Source organism: Cnephaeus nilssonii (assembly GCF_951640355.1).
Source record: "Cnephaeus nilssonii genome assembly, chromosome: 20".
NCBI classification, from domain to species: domain Eukaryota; kingdom Metazoa; phylum Chordata; class Mammalia; order Chiroptera; family Vespertilionidae; genus Cnephaeus; species Cnephaeus nilssonii.
The window spans coordinates 9,494,630-9,513,304 of record NC_137091.1 but is presented as its reverse complement, the minus strand read 5'-3'; the positions used below and the strand labels follow the sequence as shown (position 1 = coordinate 9,513,304).

General features: G+C 45.0%; 1 protein-coding gene across 3 annotated transcripts in view; it reads left to right on the top strand.

Moving 5' to 3' along the window:
• The window catches only part of HYDIN (HYDIN axonemal central pair apparatus protein), a 352,840-nt gene that overhangs the window by 236,155 nt on the left and 98,010 nt on the right, over positions 1-18,675 (top strand). For 2 of the 3 annotated variants that reach the window (XR_013812852.1, XM_079759606.1), the window contains exons 33-37: positions 2,715-2,954; positions 6,514-6,682; positions 7,918-8,085; positions 8,526-8,699; positions 10,735-10,908. Coding sequence is in view for 2 of the 3 variants with exons in the window: in XM_079759606.1 (XP_079615732.1) it covers positions 2,715-2,954; positions 6,514-6,682; positions 7,918-8,085; positions 8,526-8,699; positions 10,735-10,908 (925 nt within the window). In the remaining variant the exon portion in view is untranslated. Of the gene's footprint in view, positions 1-2,714; positions 2,955-6,513; positions 6,683-7,917; positions 8,086-8,525; positions 8,700-10,734; positions 10,909-15,399; positions 15,612-18,675 lie in introns of all 3 variants that reach the window. The other variant, XM_079759605.1, reaches the window with a different exon arrangement.

The window sequence follows — 18,675 nt, the reverse complement described above, 5'->3', positions numbered from 1 at the left end:
CAGATGAAATGAATGCGTAGCTGATTACCCATGACTTAACTCTGTGTTCAAAAAATAAAAATATGGTCATTCAGAGAGAAACCAAGATGGCGGCATAGGGTAAACACCTAATTGTTGCCTACCACAACAATTTTGAAACTACAACTGGAAAACAGAGCAGACATCGTCCAGAACCACCGGAAAGCTGGCTGAGCGGATGCTCTACAACTAGAATAAAAGAGAAAGGGACGCTGAGCTTCGGGAGCTGTGGAGGTGCAGAGATCTGTGAATGCCGAGAGGGCTGGCGGCTAAATACACGACTGACTTGCTCGTGGCACGCGGAGAGGGCGGGCACCAAGTGCGCCGCTGGCTTTCTGGTTCGGGAGGAAAACAAAGCCTCCCGACCGCACTGATATCCAGCTCCGGTCAGGGAGAAGCCAGCCTGTCTGGCAACAGGCGAAGCTCGAGAGCAGCCTTCTCAGAGGTGTGCACAGCCATCACCGAGGGACATTAGGGCGGGGCAGACGGGAAACCAAAGCTTGTCTGCACCACCCTGAGACTCCGCCCCATCCAAGCTGAGCACAGAAGCCCTCCCAGCGGACACTGCTGATACCCACAGCCAACTAGCTTGGAGATCAACTCCCCCCAGTGATACCAACAACAAGCAAGGCTTAACTACAACAAGACTGCACATACAGCCCACAAAGGAGTGCACCAAGAGGATCCACCACAGGTAACTGGGGAGGCTGAGCTACTGGGCTCTGCTAAGACACCTAACATACAAAGCAACTCCATCAATTCAGGGAAGCAGCTAAAATGCGGAGACAAAGAGGCAGGCCACAATTAAAGGAAATGGAGGAAAGCAAAAGACTGGATATAGAGTTCAAAACCACGGTTATAAGGTTTTTTAAGAATTTCCTAGAAAAGGACGATAAATTAAATGAGAACCTCGAGGACATGAAAAGGGATCAACTAGAAATAAAGCATACACTGACTGAAATAAAAAATATTATACAGAGACCTAAAAGCAGACTAGAGGATCGCAAGAATCAAGTCAAAGATTTGGAATACCAAGAAGAAAAAAACACTCCTCTGAAAAAGCAAAAAGCAAAAAGAATACAAAATGTTGAAGATAGTGTAAGAAGCCTCTGGGACAACTTCAAGCGTACCAACATAAGAATTATGGGAGTCCCAGAAAAAAAGAGAAAGCAAGATACTGAAAACCTATTTGAAGAAATAATGACAGAAAACTTCCCCCACCTGGTGAAAGAAACAGACTTACAAGTCCAGGAAGCACACAGAACCCCAAACAAAAGGAATCCAAAGAGGACCAAACCAAGACACATCATAATTAAAATGCCAAGAGCAAAAGACAAAGAGAGAATATTAAAAGCAGCAAGAGAAAAACAGTTAATTACCTACAAGGGAGCACCCATACGATTGTCAGCTGATTTCTCAACAGAAACTATGCAGGCCAGATGGGAATGGCAAGAAATATTCAAAGTGATGAATTGCAAGAACCTACAACCAAGATTACTCTACCCAGCAAAGCTATCATTCAGAATTGAAGGCCAGATAAAGAGCTTCACAAATAAGAAAAAGCTAAAGGAGTTCATCACCGCCAAACCAGAATTATATGAAATGCTGAAAGGTATTCTTTAAGAAGAGGAAGAAGAAGATAAACATAAAAATTATGAACAACAAATAGGTAACTAGCAACAAGTGAATCTAAAAACCAAGGGAATAAAAAATCTGATGAACAGTACTAACTGGTGAATATAATAGAATCAGGGGCATAGAAAGGGAGTGGACTGACAATTCTCTGGAAAAAAGGGGAGTGGGGGGTGCGGGGAGAGACTGAACAAAAAGTGTACACCTATGGAGGAGGACACTGGGGTGGGGGGTAAGGGCAGAGAGTGGGGTAGGAATCTGGTGGAGGGGAGCTATGGGGGAAAAAAGAGGAACAATTGTAATAATCTGAACAATAAAGATTTATTAAGAAATCAAATAAATAAATAAATAAATAAATAAATAAATAAATAAAACCTCCAAAAAAAAATATATGGTCATTCAGATTCTCCAGGAAACAAACCTGGAGACATTTTTTAATGCGAACAGATTATTTGAGAAGTGTAGGGAGTACCAATAGAAACGTAGAAAAACGGTAAGGGAAAGGAAGGCAGCTAATAGGATGTGTGAGTGACTCAGCTACCTTGGAGACTGGAACTTAATCCCACTGGAAACACTTAGAAAATATACAAAGTACACATTTCAGAGTTGCCCCTCCCTAGGAGCGAGGGAGCTAACTCCTGAGAGTCACTGATTGAGGGCCGCTCCCAGCAGGTGTTACTTCTCCGGCTCTCTGCCGCACCCTGTCCCTGGGTAGCCAGGCCCATGAAATGAGAGCCCAGGGGTGCAGACGCAGAGGTACAGAGAGTGGCAGTGGGACATCTGAGTACCCTGGAGGTCTGAGGGATATGAGCAAGGCACTTAGAGGACCTTCTGGAAGTGATAAAGCATTGATACAGCACCCGGCATGCAATATGCAGTATTAATCCTGTAATAGAAGTTACTCTCATGCAATTTCATAAGAAAAGTTTTCTCTCTTCATCTAAACTTCTCTCTTCATCTAAATTTTGTTTCCCCTCCCCCAACCCCAGTGGTTTTCAGTTTCACATGGTGTGTAACAGAAAAAGAAAAAAATCAGATGTTTGTTTTGTTTTTATGTTTTCCAGAAATTCTACAGTCAAACCCTGACGTTCCAGCTTGCCCGTAGTACTCAGAAGCTTACGCTGCTGGCACAGGGGCAAGGTTTAGAGCCACGCTTGGAATTTAGTCCTTCCATTCTGGAGCTGGGGCCACTGCTGCCTTATGCACCTGGAGACGAGGCCGAGGTGGTGGTGAAGAACCCCTGTGACTTCCCCATTGAATTTTACTCCTTAGAATTTGACCAGCAATATCTCATAGAGGAGAAGGTGAGCAGAGGCCCAAACCCATCTTCCTCTTCCCGCCCACATTGGGCTGGTGCTCTTCTCTCTGCCAGGGCAACTGCCCCCTGACCTTTACCTCTCCTTCCCTTTGAAACCTTCCTTGTCAATTTAAAGATCACTTACATTGTGATCTTTTCTAACCTACTTCCCTTGCCTTGAGCAGAATTCATTACCTCTTTGTGATCTCATTATGCATTTAAACAACCATTTGGAAAATTAATACATGCTAATGGTTAAAATTCAAACAGTGAAGAATGTATGCAGCAGTCATTATATTTGAAGTGAGTTTCTTGTAGATAGCATATAAGTGGGTCTTTTTTTAATATACTCTGGGCAGTCTCTGTCCATAGTTGGTATATTTAGATCATTTACATTTAATATAATTATGTTGGGGTTTAAATCTGCCCCTTTTTTTCTGTTTGTTCTGGGCTGTATAATTTCTAGTTGCTCCTTCATGTTCATTTTTTTAAACTTTATTTTTTTAGGGAAGTTTTAGGTTCACAGCAAAATTGAGGGGATGGTACAGAGATTGGAATATCCTCCTGCCCCTACACATCATAGCTTCCCTCTTTATCAATATCCCTTTCTAGAATGTACATTTGCTACAATTGATGAACCTACATTGACACATGATAATCACCCAAAGTCTGTAGTACATTCGAGTTCACTCTTGATGTTATATGTTCTATGGGCTTAGACATGTAATGACATTTACGCATCATTATAGTATCATACAGAGTAATTTCACTGCTCTAAAAATCTTCTGTCCTCCTTCTGCGAGCCCTTGTAATCACTGGTCTTTTTACTGTCTCCATAACTTGGTCTTTTCCAAGATGTCATATAGTCATAATCAGTATGTAGCCATTTCAGCTTGGCTTCTTACACTTAATAATATGCATTTAAGTTTATTTCATGTCATTTTGTGACTTGATAACTAATTCTTTTGGTCGCTGAATAACATTCCATTGTCTGGATGTACTACAATTTATTTACCCACTCACCTACTGAAGGACATCTTGGTTGCTTCCAAATTTTGGCAATTATGAATAAAGCTGCTGTAACACCCATGTGCAGGGTATTGTGCAAACAAAGTTTTTACTCCTTTTGCTAAATATCAAGGAGCACAATATGTAAGAATATGTTCAGGTTTCTAAGAAACAGCCAACATGTCGTCCAAAGTGCTTGTACCATTTTGCATTCTTGTCAGCAATAATTGAGAGTCCCTGTTGCTCCTCGTCCTCACCAGCATTTGATGTTGTCAGTGTTTTGGACTTTGGCCATTCTATTAGGTATGTAGTAGTACTCATTGCTGTTTTAATTGCATTTCCCTGATGACATATAATGTGGAGCATCTATTCATATGCTTATTTGCCATCAGTATATCTTTTTTGGTGAGGTATCTGTTAAGGTCTTTTGCCTGCTTTTTAATCAGGTTGTTTGTTTTCTTATTGTTGACTTTGAAGAATTTTTTATATTTTTTTAAATAACAGTCCTTTTTCAGATGTGTCTTTTGCAATATTTTCTCCCAATCTGTGGTTTGTTTTCTCATTCTCTTAACAATGTCTTTTTCAGAGCAGAAATTTTTAATTTTAAGGAAGTTTTGCTGTTCCTGAAGTCTGATGCTTAGCTATCTGATTCTTATTAGTTGTTTATTACTGCACAACAAAATACCGCCAAGCTTAGGATGTTTGCTATGTCTTGTTTTCTGTGGGTTAGGAATTTGGGAATGGCTGAGCTAACCAAGGCGGCTCTGCTTCCTCAGGACCCTCCCCGACTTGGTCTTCGAATCTTCTGCTTCCTTTGCACCCAGTGTTTATGCTTTACCTACTCCAGTGCTGCCTCCAGGGGTTCTCCTCAGAACGGGACTCTCCCTCTGAAGGCAACCTTTTCACGGGGTATTTACGAAATGCTCAATGGCTTACGTTGGCACAGCATCCTCTGTTGTGGGTCAAGCTCCATGGAAAGCAGAATTTAAGACCCTGCGATCTGCATACAGAAGGTTTATTAGGGAGCATTCTTGGGGAAAACTCCTGTAAAGAGCAGGAAAGTACACTTGGGAGAGAAAAAGACGAGCTGTGAGAGACTGCAGCAGAGACTTCAGCTGATGCCTCAGGAAGCTCAGGAGCTGGCTCTTCAGCGTTACCCAACTGAAGCCATTGGCCAAGGCTTAGTGTCTCCGGAGCAAGCCGTCTTTGGAATATTCCTTCCTTTCCACACTGACCTCTGTCCCATGTCAAATCTTCATCTATGGATGTCTATCCTAAGCTCTCTTCCATTTCACTGGCCAGTTTGTCTATCCCGACATCAATACCACCCTATCTATTACTCCAGCTTCGTAAGTCCTGGTATCTGGTATGGCGATCCTCTCTCCTCATTCTTCTTTATCAGTGCTCTAACTATTCTTAGCCCTTTGTTCTTCAATATATATTTTTAAATGATCTTATTAACCGCAGTTTTCAAACAACTGAAAATGGTGATCCTGGAGAAGGGTTATCTAACAAGATGGATTTTTTCATACCGGTGGAGCCAGGTGTCCAGTTACTTGCCAGCAGCAATAAATTGGGTCAGATGGGAAGTAATTGCTTTCTAGGACTTTGTTTTATAAATATGCATATACACTAAAGTTGCCACATTTATCAGGAATTAAAAAACAGTTTTCCCAGTTAAATTTGAATTTCAGATAAGCAATATTGGACATATTTATACTAAAAAATGTATTCATTGTTTATCTGAAACTCAGATTTAACTGGGCATCCATATTTCATCTGACAATCCTAATACACATTTACACATTCCCGCTCTACCTCCTCTTTCTTCCTCTCTATCTCTATCTCTCTCAGACACATGTGCACATAAGCATATTTAATACTACTTTACTTGTTTACCCCCTGGATCCTCCATTCACGAGAAAACCACCTTACTTAGTATAATAATGCTACACGATATTTTATACGAATCTGTCAAAGTGGATAAAGGAGTTCTGTACTTTTGTCCATGAAAAACAACAACAATACCAGTATGTGTTATTTTTGAAACAAGAAGAGCTTTCACCGGTTTGGCTCAGTGGATAGAGCATGGGCTTGTGGACTGAAGGTCCCCGATTTCGATTCCGGTCAAGGTCATATAACTAGGTTGCAGGCTCGATCCCCAGCCCTGCTCAAGGGCGCATGTGGGAGGCAACCAATCAATGTGTCTCTCTCACATCAATGTTTCTCTCTCTGTGTCTCTCCCCCTTCCTTCCACTCTCTAAAAATCAATGGGGAAAATATCCTTGGGTGAAGATTAACAACAACAACAAATTTAAAACAAGAAGAAGATTCTCTTCCACACATTAAATGTCCAGGCTGAAATGAAGCAAAATAAAGATCCATCTCCCAAGGTTCAGGGCTCAGCGAACCTTTAGACCCTCCGAAGCACCCTGCCCTCTACACACACCCGCTTCGGGCAGGCGCAGGGGTCCGACAGGTGGGTGAGCAGCCCCACCGAGGGCTGTGGGGAGGAGCTTCCAGGGAGACCACCAGCAGTTCCCTTTGTCCTCACGCAGATCTTGCGGTCGCTGAAGGGCTATGACTCCTACAACACCCTGCTGCTGCCACCCCGCATCCCTGGGGAGAAGCTGCCCCCAGAGGTGTACGAGTACTTTAAGGAGATGAAGCAGTCCAAGGAGGAACAGATGAAGGCGAAATATCTGGAGGCTCTGGCTCAGGACAACGGTGAGAGCTCATCTTAGGGGCCAGGTCCCACCACGGCCCTGGCTTCTTTGAATGGTCCCTGGGCCAGGGTGAGGTGCCCTAGGCATTTTATTTCTACTCCTTACAACGTGGTCCTGTTATCCCGGTTGCATGGATGCGCAGACGGGACACTTTCTGCTCTTGAAAGGCCCTGTCTTCCACCACAGTCACAGTCTGGGGTACTAGGGAGCTAGGACTTCAATTGTGAGTTTCAGGGGAGCCAGTTAAGCCCCTGCAAACATGCTATGTTGCAAGCACTGAGCGGAAGCGTTGGGGGGGAAAGATCAATGAAATAGCCCCTGCCTTTAAGAGATCACAGTCAGGAAGTGGGTGGAGGTAAAGACATTTCCACTCAGGGCTGCCTGGTGGCCGGGGCACAGAGCTGAGAGGCTGTGACGTACAAAGGACGTCCTGACGTCAGGGAAGGGCCCTGTCCCTCTCATGCCCGTTACACTTGGCAGCTGTGGGTTCCTTCTTCCACTTGGCCCATCGAGGAGCCCAGGAAGGCGGCACTCTGCTTCTTACCAGTGCTTCCCGGGCCTCTGCTCACTCTGCTCTCTCACCATAGACCGTCCTGCTCCCCTTCCCACACCACGTCCAGGGAAGGCCACGGTCCCAGGTCACATCGCCACCTTCACAAGAGAGCTGCAACCTCTCTGGCTCAAATCCAAATCCTCAACTAAGAGGATGCCTTGACCCTGGGGTGGGGGTGGGCGTCAGTGTGTATGCCCCCCTCCTGTGCACCCCCTGAAACGCTGTGGGATAGGCAGTGAGGGGGGTGCTGGGCCCACAGGAGTCGATATGCTTTAACAACAGCAGGGAGAAATGTCCGTGACAAGGTACAAGGGAAAGCAGGTTACAAATCAGGTGTGTACAAGAATGGTTTTGAGAAATTAGCAATGTGAGAGGTTGCTAGCTCTCCTGCACTGGTATCATAAAATCGAGTTGCAAGTCCTCTGTCACCATTTCTTTATCTATCTCTCTTTTTGAAACTGAATTTTATAATTTTTTGCTTTTCTGAATTTCCCAAATTTTCTGGAGCAATAATTTGGGGGGTACTTTATGTTAAAATGTAGAAGCACTCTGGGCAGAGAAACTGCAGTTCTTGTTGATTTGAGTTGGATGATCCAGGGTGATGGTAACCAGCTCAGCAATTCTCCTCTTTGTCGTTTTCCTTTCTCACCCACTCTCCCTTGTCCCCCCTGGCTCTCTGGCAGAGGATGAAGATATACCCCTGACAGAGCAGGTAACCGCCTCCAACCTGAAGAGGGCCTCACTGAGCCGAGGGATCTCTGTCGCATCCGACCTGGAGGAGTGGGAGGAGTCCAAGAACAATCCAGATGATGAAGAGGATGATGACAGCCTGGAAAAAATAGTGTTTCAAAGTAACCAATTATTTCATTTATTTTATTTTTATTTTAGAGAGGGAGGCAAGGAGTGGGAGAGGGAGAGGGTAAGGGAGAAAGAGAGGGGCAGGGTAAGGGAGAAAGAGGGAGAAGGAGAGGGGGAGGGGGAGGGGGAGGGGAGGGATAAGGAGAGGGAAAAAGATAAGGAGAGAGAGAGAGGGAGAGGGAGAGGGAGAGGGAGAGGGAGAGGGAGAGGGAGAGGGAGAAAATCAATGTGAGAAACATTGATCAGTTGCCTAGTATGTGCCCCAGGTTTGGCCGGGTTAGGGGCACATACTAGGCAACTGATCAATGTCGTGTCCAAACAGGATTTAAAAGGAAAAAGTCACTCCCATTTCCCTCAGAACTCACGTGGACTCCGGGTGTGTCCACAAGCACGCACATGCGCGCACACACACGTGTATATTTTTAATTTGCAGCTGAGAAGTTACAGAGCACGGACAGCCACTCGGCAGAGGACGATGGGGAAGTAGAGAACAACCCAGTGAACAAGGCCATTGCTCGCTATCTGGGCATCGATGTTTCTGCAGAAGGTCACCTGGCCAAGAACCGGAGAGGCATCGCCATCATCGTCCATGGGACGCCCGTGTCAGGTATGTGACAGCTCTGAGGGGTTGCCCCTTTTATGGGATAAAGCCTGCATGTGCCATTCTGAGACATAAGGGTTTGGGGGGGTTTTTTTGGAAATTTATATATCAAAGGATTATCCCCAAAGTATTAAATGGCCAATCTCAGAGATACAGGATTAGAGAAAGAGCAGAGACACCCCATTTTTAATTAATACATCTGAACTATTTGAACTTGCCATCTTTCAATTATATCATTTAAAAATAAAGGGAGGGAATATGTGCAAATCCTTTGACCTGGCAATATTGCTTCTAAAATTTTATCTTAGGAAACTAATTAATGACGTGGATAAAGATTAACAACATGAAAGTTCACTGCAGCACTATTAACCATAATAAAATATTGGGAGGAATCTAAGCATTCAATATGGGAGACTGGTTAATTAAGCCATAGCACATTCATAATAGCGAATTATTATCACCATTAAAAACAGTGTCTGTGCACCCATGTTTGTGGCAGCATTATTAACAATAGCAAAAAGGTAGAAATAGCCCAATTGTCCATTGACAGATGAATAGCTAACAAAATGTGGTACAGTGTGATAGTATTCAGCCTTTAAAAGGAAGAGAATTCTTATACATACTACAACAGGAATGAACCTTGAAGACAGTGTGCTAAGTGAAATAAGCCATAAACAAAGGACAATAAGTATATCATTCCAGTTATATGAGCTACCTAGAGTAGTCAAATTCATAGAAACTGAAAGTGGAGTGGTGGTTTGCTGGATTTGGGGGACTGAGGAATGGACCTTATTGTTTAATGTATACAGTTTCCACTTGGGAAGGTGAAAAAAATGCTAGTGGTGGTTAAACAACAATGTGAACATACTTATGCAACTGAACCATACATTCAAAAGTGGTGAATTGTGTATGTATATTGCCACATTAAAAAACACACACACACAATGCCGCAGAAGTGTATTGAATGAATTGAAAGATGTTCATGATAAATTGTTTTAAGTGAGGAAAAAAATGTCACACTTATGATTTGGAATCTGTATTCATTTCCTATTGCTACTATAACAAATAACCACAAACTTAGTGGCTTTAAAAATGCAAATTTGCTTTCTTACAGTTCTGAGGGTCAGAAGTCAAAAATCGGTCAGTTCAGCTGCATTCCTTCCGGAGGCTCCAAGGGAGAACCCATTACCTTCACCTTTTCTGGTTTCTAGAAATGTTGCCTTCCTTCCTTGGCTATAAGCCCCTTCCTCCATCTTCAAAGTCAGCATCGTAGCATCTTCCAGTCTCTCTGTCCTTGCTTTCATCGTCTTATCACCTGCTCTGACTCTGACCCTCTGCTTTTCTCTTGTAAGGACCTTGTGATTATTACATGGCCATCCAGATAATTCAGGGGATCTCCCCATAGCAAGCTCCTTACCTTAATCACACCTGCAAAATCCCTCTACTGTCTAAGGGATTAGGATGTAGACATCTTTGAGGGGCCATTATTCAGCCTACCACATAACCCACTTCTTTTTTATGAGAAATAAAATAAAATAATTACATATGCATACTTACCAACCATCTGTGAACTATAATCTCTCTGGATGAGCAAATTATGGATCTTTTTTTCTTTTCCCGTCTGTTATTTCTGAATTTTCTGCTTTCTTTTTAATAAGCACGTATTTTGAAATGAGAGAAAAAAGTCAACACAAGTTATCCTTTAAACAGCAACAACAAAAAGTCTTTCTATTAGAATCAGAGACAGTAAGAGCTACAAGATTTTTGAAGGTCTGATAGAATCACTTTTTAAATTGAGGAGAGTATCTAGAGAAGCTGTGGCTTGCCGAAGCACACAGCCGATCGATGGCAGAATCAGGAGCAGAATCCCCGGTCCTGATTCATGCCTCGGGTCTTCCTTCTCCTTCTGCTGCCACCCCTGAGCACGGCAGAGACCCAGAGGCAGGGCACCTGGAGAGATCACTGTACAGGGGCCTCTGTTCTAGAAGCTTCTGTCTAGGGACACTAGGAAATGACATTCAGCCCCTAACCTTTTTTATAGGAAAGACGGCCACGGCAGTGAGCCTTGCCAAGTACTACAGCGCAGCCTGCTTGAACATCGACTCCATCGTGCTGGAGGCCATCTCCGATGGCAACAACATCCCAGGGATCCGGGCCCGGGAGCTCTGCATCAGGGCGGCCATCGAGCAGTCCATGCGGGAAGGAGAAGAGTCTGGTGAGAGCCATTTCCCCTGACTTTTGGTGGCCAGGTGGCCAGCACCCACACCGGTAACCCCCATCTTCTCGGTTTCCCTCACTGAGCTTTTCTCCCACCATTTGGTTGAAGGCTGATCTATAACGTGCTGCTACCTTAGCAGCCTAGAGGAAAACTCTCCTCCCCAAACATCACGTGGAAGTTCAAGGAACAGGACAATGAACGGCACATGGCCCACACCTTTGGAGGTGACACCTAGTGAGGAGCAGACACGCGCTCGTACAGAGCAGAGGAAAAGAGTGTAACAGGCGTGCTGGCTCTGTGGAAGAGCGAGTGTGGGAAGATTGCGTGCCAACAAGCATGATCGGGGGTAGTTTTCATGGGAATGGGCTTTGAAGGAGCAGAACTAGGTTGATAGGTAACCATGAAGGCAAGGACACTCCAGACAAAGAAAACAGGGATGCTGACAGTAAATGAGAGGCAGGGAGGGAAGCTGAGGCCAGTGGTAGTTGACCTGATGCCAAGATTAGGAGTTTGGATTTTCCTTTGAAGGGAAAGAGTTGGGTGCTTTTCACCCTGTGGGAGTAATGGCCAGCAAGAAGCTCTTGTAAAGTTTCGTAAAGGAAGCCAGAGGTGGCGAGGCTGGGCAAGCTGACCTGATTGCCGCCACGGCAGTGCGAACTGAGGAGTGGGAGGCGCTCAGGACCTCACACCAAGATAGGGTCAGAAACTTGGAAGAGGGGGACGTCATTTACCAAGACAGGGAATGCAGGGGGAGGAGAAAGTTTGCTGGAGAGAATTAACTGAGTTTTTGGCAACAATAGTGTGCCTGGGATGGCCTGACTTCCAGAGGCGGAGAATCCTGGCTCCATCAGGTCATCTAAGGACCTACAGGTCAGGAGATCAGCTGCTCAAGGGGAACATGTCTTTAGTCATGTAGGGGAGGAAAAATAATTTTCCCTCTACCCCTCTGAGTTCTCAGCTGAGACTCCTGTGGTAAGAAAAACAGTTTGACAAGAGAAAACACGAGTTTATTAACATGTAAACTTCCTGTATACATGGGAGGTGGGTAGGGGAAGCAAGTAACTCAAAGGTGGCTTTAGAATTCAGAATTAAATACCAGCTTAATAAGCAAAGGAGAGGAGGGACGTAGTCCTCTTAGGTGAAAGCAAATGACTTTCAGGAATGATGAATGAACCCTTAGAACAATGGAGGGAGGCATGATAGTTTGTATGGGTAGCTGTTGGCTTCCAGTCTCCTCTCCCGTGATAGGAGTCCATCTTCCCCGGTTGGTGGAACTCCCAGAAACGGATTTGTGGCCGTTGAGTTCCTGTTGCATGCCTGACTTTAGGCAGATAAGTAAGGGAAGTTCAGAGAAAGCCTCTCTGTGCATTTGCCGGTTTTCAGCTGCCTACAGCCCAAAAGAGTCAGAATACCGAAGCAGCGGTTTTGAGGTGGCATGTCCTGAAACTCCTGGAGTAATATTTTGGTGTGGCATATTCTGCTACCCTTCAGTGGGAACCCCAAGCTGAATCATAATTTCTGGTTCTCTTAGATTTTTGTTTTCTTTTGTGGCAAATAAACTCTATTTCACTGAGGTCTTTGGCATTGTTCATGTCCTGTGACATATCGTGAATTTGAGCTCCCTGTCTGAGAATATAATGTCAACCTAAAGGCATAATTGGGGAGTCTTCCTCAACAAAGTGACAGGTGCAGCAGCTGGAAAGAGGCAATCAGCCCAGGAAGTTCCACAAAGAAAGGAGTGGGATGGACAGGACAGGATGGGACCTTGGGGAACACTGACGTTATAGGAAGGGTTGTGGAGGAGACGCCAGGGGGAGGCTGAGAAGTGGAGTGGGGGTCAGGGATGGGCAATCAGGAGAGGAGGTCGCAGGGAAGTCACCTTTGCGTTACTCATTTCCCCCTACCTCCCATGTATACATGAAGTATACATGTTAATAAACTTGTGTTTTCTCTTACTAGTCTGTTTTTCTCATCACCAGAGTCTCAGCTGAGAACTCAGAAGGGTAGAGGGAAAATTATATTTCCCTGCAGCAGGTGGACAAGATCTGCAGGAGGGAGAGGGGCGTAAAGGGCTTTCAGGTCTCTCCAGAGCCCTGGTGGCGTCCAGGCACCCTTCCAGCTTCATTTTCCTCATAGCCCTCATCACTCATGAACATACTGTTTCTTTTACTTATTTCATTGTCTGTCTCTCCCCACTAGAATGGAAGCATCTGAGGGCAGAGATTTGTGTTAGTTTTCTTCACTAATGTATTCCTAGAATAGTGCCCTGTACATAGTACATGCAGAGTAAAGATTTACTTAACAAATGGATCCAATCAGTAAAGGATCCTAATTGGAGATTGCTGGAAATTCAAATGGAAGGACCCCTGAGAAGAGAGGACCTGTGTAGTTCACAGTTCAGAGGTCACTGGTGACTTTGAAGAAAACCCTTTCAGTGGAGGGGTAAGCCCCAACACACATTTGCAGTTTGTCTGGAGTGCGCAGGCTGTACCAAACAGGAAGTGATAAATCTGAACTTGCCTGTCCCGCTGGCCAGTCCAAGTTGAGATGCGCTGTGAGTGTGCAACCCATACTGGATTGGAAGATGTAGTATGCCTAAAAGACCATAACATAACACAGTAATAATTTTTTATATTTTTCACATTATTTTATATTTACATTGTATTATCTATTTTTATATTTGACTAGAGGCCCAGTGCACAGCTTCGTGCACCAGTGGGGTCCCTCGGCCTGCCCTGCAGGGGTCGAGCCAAAACTGGCTCTCCAACATCCCCTGAGGGGTCCCCAATTGCAAGAGGGTGGTTCTTGGGTGACACACCCCGGAATCGGACTCCCTCCTCCCTGGTTCCAGATGCGTCACCCGAGAACCGCAGCTGCCAAGTCACTGCAGATTGGCAGCTCCTGCGTTGAGCATCTGCCCCCTGGTGGTCATTGTGCATCATACCTACCAGTTGGACGGTCAAACAGTCGGATGATCACTTAGGCTTTTGTACATATAGATACTTTTTATATATTTTATATATTGAGTGAAATAAATTTTTACTTTTTTCATATGGCTACTAAAAATTTTTAATTTACATACATATGTGGCTCATGTTATATGTCTATTGGACAGAGCTGGTCTAGACCACTGTTTTGAGAAATTGGGGGGTGAAGGAAAGAAGTAAAATGATATCTTGAAAGATATGAAAGGTTAAATGAGAACTTTTGTTTGGTACGTATCAGAAAGAACTGGTTTTTTTAAGACATGGAGGGATGATGCTATGGACAGGGGAAGGTGGGAGCATCAGAGCACAGAAGACATTCCATAGCAATCAATGATGGTGAGGATGGGCCAGGGCGGGGCGGGCTCAGTGAAGTGAGCAGGTGTGGGTGGCAGGAGGCTGGAGCATCATTATCGAAGCAGAGCCTGGAGGGACTGGGGGTGAGGCTGGACAAACAGAGGACCATGCAGGTCTATTCTTGGAGGAGAACTTTGGTACAACTACTCCACTGATGTCTTCAGACACTTTGTCCACCCCACCCCCGCCCATCCTTCCAGGTATGAAGTCCCTGTACCTACGAACAGGTACCAGGGGAGGGGAGAAGGGAGCCCCATGAAAAGGTAAAGCAGAGTAAGATTAGTGAGAACAGGCCAGGAGTTTTCTGAACAGCTGTCATGGAACCTTTTACATAATTACATCAACCACTGATTCTGAAAGGGAACTGCTCAGTGGTGCTTATTGGTAGGGGTGGCGATCTGATTGGAAGGAAGGGCAGAGGTGAAACGAAGGGAGTTCTGGGGCTTATGTGCTGATGTGGTCAACAAGGAGTAGAGAGCTGAGAGCTAGAGAAACATGGAGGCTGCCTTGCATACAGCCCCATTGCATCTTAGAGTGCCAGCAGCATCCACTAGACCCTGTCTCCTTCAGGGCAGGGGGTTCATCCTTGCCAAGTCAGAGCCCCCGAGGACACAGTGAGGCAGGTCTTGCCACTGTGGTTGGGAGGTAAAGAGGGCCAGGAGTTTTCTGAACAGCTGTCATGGAACCTTTTACATGATTACATCAACCACTGATTCTGAAAGGGAACTGCTCAGTGGTGCTTACTGGTAGGGGTGGCGATCTGATTGGAAGTAAGGGCAGAGGTGAAACGAAGACATTAATGTTAAAGCCATGCTTACCGACAGGCACACTGTTGTTACTCAGCCTATTTGTTCATTTGGGCAGTGCCATCTCATGCTACTCATTGACATCACCACTGCCTAGAACCACAAAAGGGCAGGTGTTAGGCTCCCAGGGCAGGGCTGTCTCCAAAATGCTTGCCCTCTGGACTGGAAGAGAAAGTGAGCGATAATGCGGGATCTGCGCAAGGAGAAGCCCGGAACTCCAGGCCAGGCTCTCCATGGAGCCACTGTCACCCAGTCCTCCATGCGCTCAGTATGCCATCCCCACTGTGGTTTCCTTCTTGTCCTAAGGTGACTTTTCATATAAACCCACTCTCTCTGTGTAGCCCAGGAGACTGCTTCGAGTCAATTTGGCATAGGACAGCCACGACTGAGCAGTGAGACCCTGGGCAAGTTAATCTCAGAAACCGCTCTGATAAACCCTGAAGTGAAATCTGCAAAGTCCATGCGTGGGAGCATGCTGTTTGCCAAAAACAAGGCAGAGCATGGCTCTGGGTCTCAGAAGCAGCATCACCAGCACACGTCTGAAACACCGCAGGTACAAACCAGGGCTCCCCAGAAGCAGGGCTGGGATCCTTCCTCCTCCTCCTCCTCCCCCTCCTGCTTCTCCCCCTCCTCCGCCTCCTCCACTCCTTCTTCCTCCTCCTCCTCTTCAGCATCCTGCAGCCAGGTCAGCACAACTTCATTCAATGGGTGCCTTTGCCAGGCAGGCCTGAGCGCTGTCCCTGCATCACTCCTCCTGAAAGGAGGTTCATCCAGCAGGTGTTCAATAGGTGCCTTTAATAGTATAGGTACTGGGCTGAATGCTGGCAAAGTGAAGAAAAATAAACCAAAATCCCTGCACTCAAGCTGCACTAAGAGTCTAATGAAAGAACCACACCTTCAAATGTTTGCAATAAAATGAGATTGGTGCCCTGGCCTGTGTGGATCAGTGATTAGAGCATCAGCCTGTGCACTGGAGAGTTGCAGGTTCAATTCCTGGTCAAGGGCAGGTACCTGGGTTGCAAGTCCAATCTCCACCCTCCCTCAGGGTGCATGTGGGAGACAACCAATCAGTGTGTTTGCAACCAATCAATGTGTTTCTGTCACATCAATGTTTCCCTCTCTCTCTCTTCCTCCTTCCTTCTCTCTCCCTTCTCCCTCTCTTCCACTCTCTCTAGAATCATGGGAAAATATCTTCACTCCTTGAGTGAGGATCTTTTTAAAAAAGAAACTGGTGACAAATAGCTGTGTCAAAAGAATTAGGTTAAACCATATAAAATTGCCAATATTCAACCATTTGGGAACTTCATAGCAATTTAATATGGCTCAATTTCATACTAAAGGAATGCTAAAGATAAAAAACCATTACTATAAGTTGTGGGATGCCTACAAGGGAGTCTTGGAAAGTCATTAAAAAGTCGGAGAATTTGAGCCATGTGCCAAGGGACTTTGAGAACAATCTCAGGAGAATAGCAGGTGCTGAAGCCAAAGACGGATGGCACCATGACAGACAAGTGTGTGATGAGTTGTCACTCAGAAAGTAGGGTCCAGTGATTGTAAGTTTCTGAGATGTTTGAAAGAAATTGGAAAAAAAGATAAAGTGTTCGTTAGAGGGGCAAACCCAGGGTCAAGAGAGTTCTTTTTTTGAAAGGAAGTCTATAAATATAGGAAGGAAAAGTATAAGGTGATGATCCACCCAAGAGGGCATGCCAGTCCAGAAGGAGACAAAAAAGGCAGGATTAAGCATAATTTAAGAGAAAGGAGCTAGCTTCTTCTAGAGTTAGTAAAGATGAAAACCAGATGCAGCTGCATGTGGCAGAAGCAAGGTGGAGAGCAGAATTTGGAGGAGGTCTTACTGAATAACTTTAAGATGTGTGCAGGAGTCTGAGTCTTTGCCGGAAATATTGAGGAGGTTGGGTTGCAGAGCAACTTGAGGAGAGTGGCTAAGTATTAATATGTCCACTGTGAGGAATAGAACCAGAAGTTGGTGGTAGTTTGGAATGCTGTTGGCCCAGCAAGACAGGAAGCCATAACAGGAAGATTTCACTAAGTGGCTCCTGGCAGCCCCCATTCAGAGGCAGAGAGAGACGTTTTCATTGCTGCAGGGACAGAGTGTGCTCAGAATAAGGGGCAAGGGAGTTGAAAGTGGCATCAATATGGGAAGACAGCCTAGGTAGGGAAGAAACTAAGAGGACAATAGGATGAGAGAAATGGGAAGAGTGAAAGGGTGTGTGGGTCTCGTTACGGTGTGGAGTTCTGTATGGGCAGTGGAAGAGGTCGTTTTAGAGAAGATTGCTGAGGTGGATAGAGTGGGATGAAGGTCCTTATAGGAGATGAGGCCCACAGATTGGCCGGGGCAGGTCAATGGAGGGCATGTGGGTAGTGGAGCACTGGATGGGGCAAGTGGATAGACTGGAGGCGAAGGTCTTTGTGTGACAGGAGGTATGTTGGTTGGATGGGGCATCACCCAGGGTTGAATTTATGTCAGGTGATGTCTCTGATCTTTACTTTAGTCACATGTGTGTTTTTTTAACACCTTGAGAACTGAAACCATTGATTCAATTTATTTTGAAATAACATCCTTTTAACCCTCTTTTCCAATATCTACTATGTATTCTTTACATAGGTATGTATGGATGAACTAAAAGCCATATATTTGTATTTAATAGGGTGTCATGGGGAACCATTTCCTTTGGTTTGGTTCTGTCCATCTGAACAGTGAAGTAAGGCTTTTTAGAATATATCAAAGGCAACAGAAAATCCCAATGCGGACTTCAATCCCCTTTCACTGAATAGGGAACTTAAAACCTGTAAAAGATCACAATAGAAAGCAGATCTCACAGATCCCCACATGTGGCTGCCTGCACGGCTCCAGTGTGACAGGCCGCCAACAGTGTGGACAACAGTCACACTGTAAGAGTGCTTTACCCAGATGGAGATGGCTGTTTGGTCTTCTCACATTCTCCTAGAGCTATGAGCTCTCTGATGAATTGCAGTCATCAGTTGCAAGTGGAAAGAAATGTATAATATGTTATATAATGAAGACATGACCTATAATATAAGGAAATTTATTCAAAAATCACCTTGTTCTAAGAAAGCACCAGTTAGAAATCCTGATCTTTTGAATGATGTTTAATGCAACACTTCCACTTCTCAATTCCATGGCACCCTCAGCTATTCACCACTGTGATCACAGCCTAGACTTTGTTCATTTTACCCATAAACTCCAGGATCCCTATATCGCACATTCTACTTTCCAACAACCATCTTCTAAATTTTCAGGTGACTTACTCATCAAAGCATCCAGTCCACATGTTCACTGCTTACCACCCCTCTTCTCTTCCTTTCTCATCCAGTTTGGATTCTGTGGTCTGTCACTGTTTCCACTCCCTTGCCCCTTCCCCTTCTTAGTGCTTTTCAAGCAAAACTTTAGCCCTGGTAAACCCAATTCTCCACCTCCTCCATTCAGGACAGCTGAACATAGCTGGAGAAAATCCTCATCTCTCCTGAATGGTCTTAATTCAAGCTGAAGACTACAAATCTCAAGCCGACCCTTTGGTCTGTCCCAGCAAATTTGCCCTCTATCCCTTCAAGATAACTATTGTATTGGCTGTCACCAC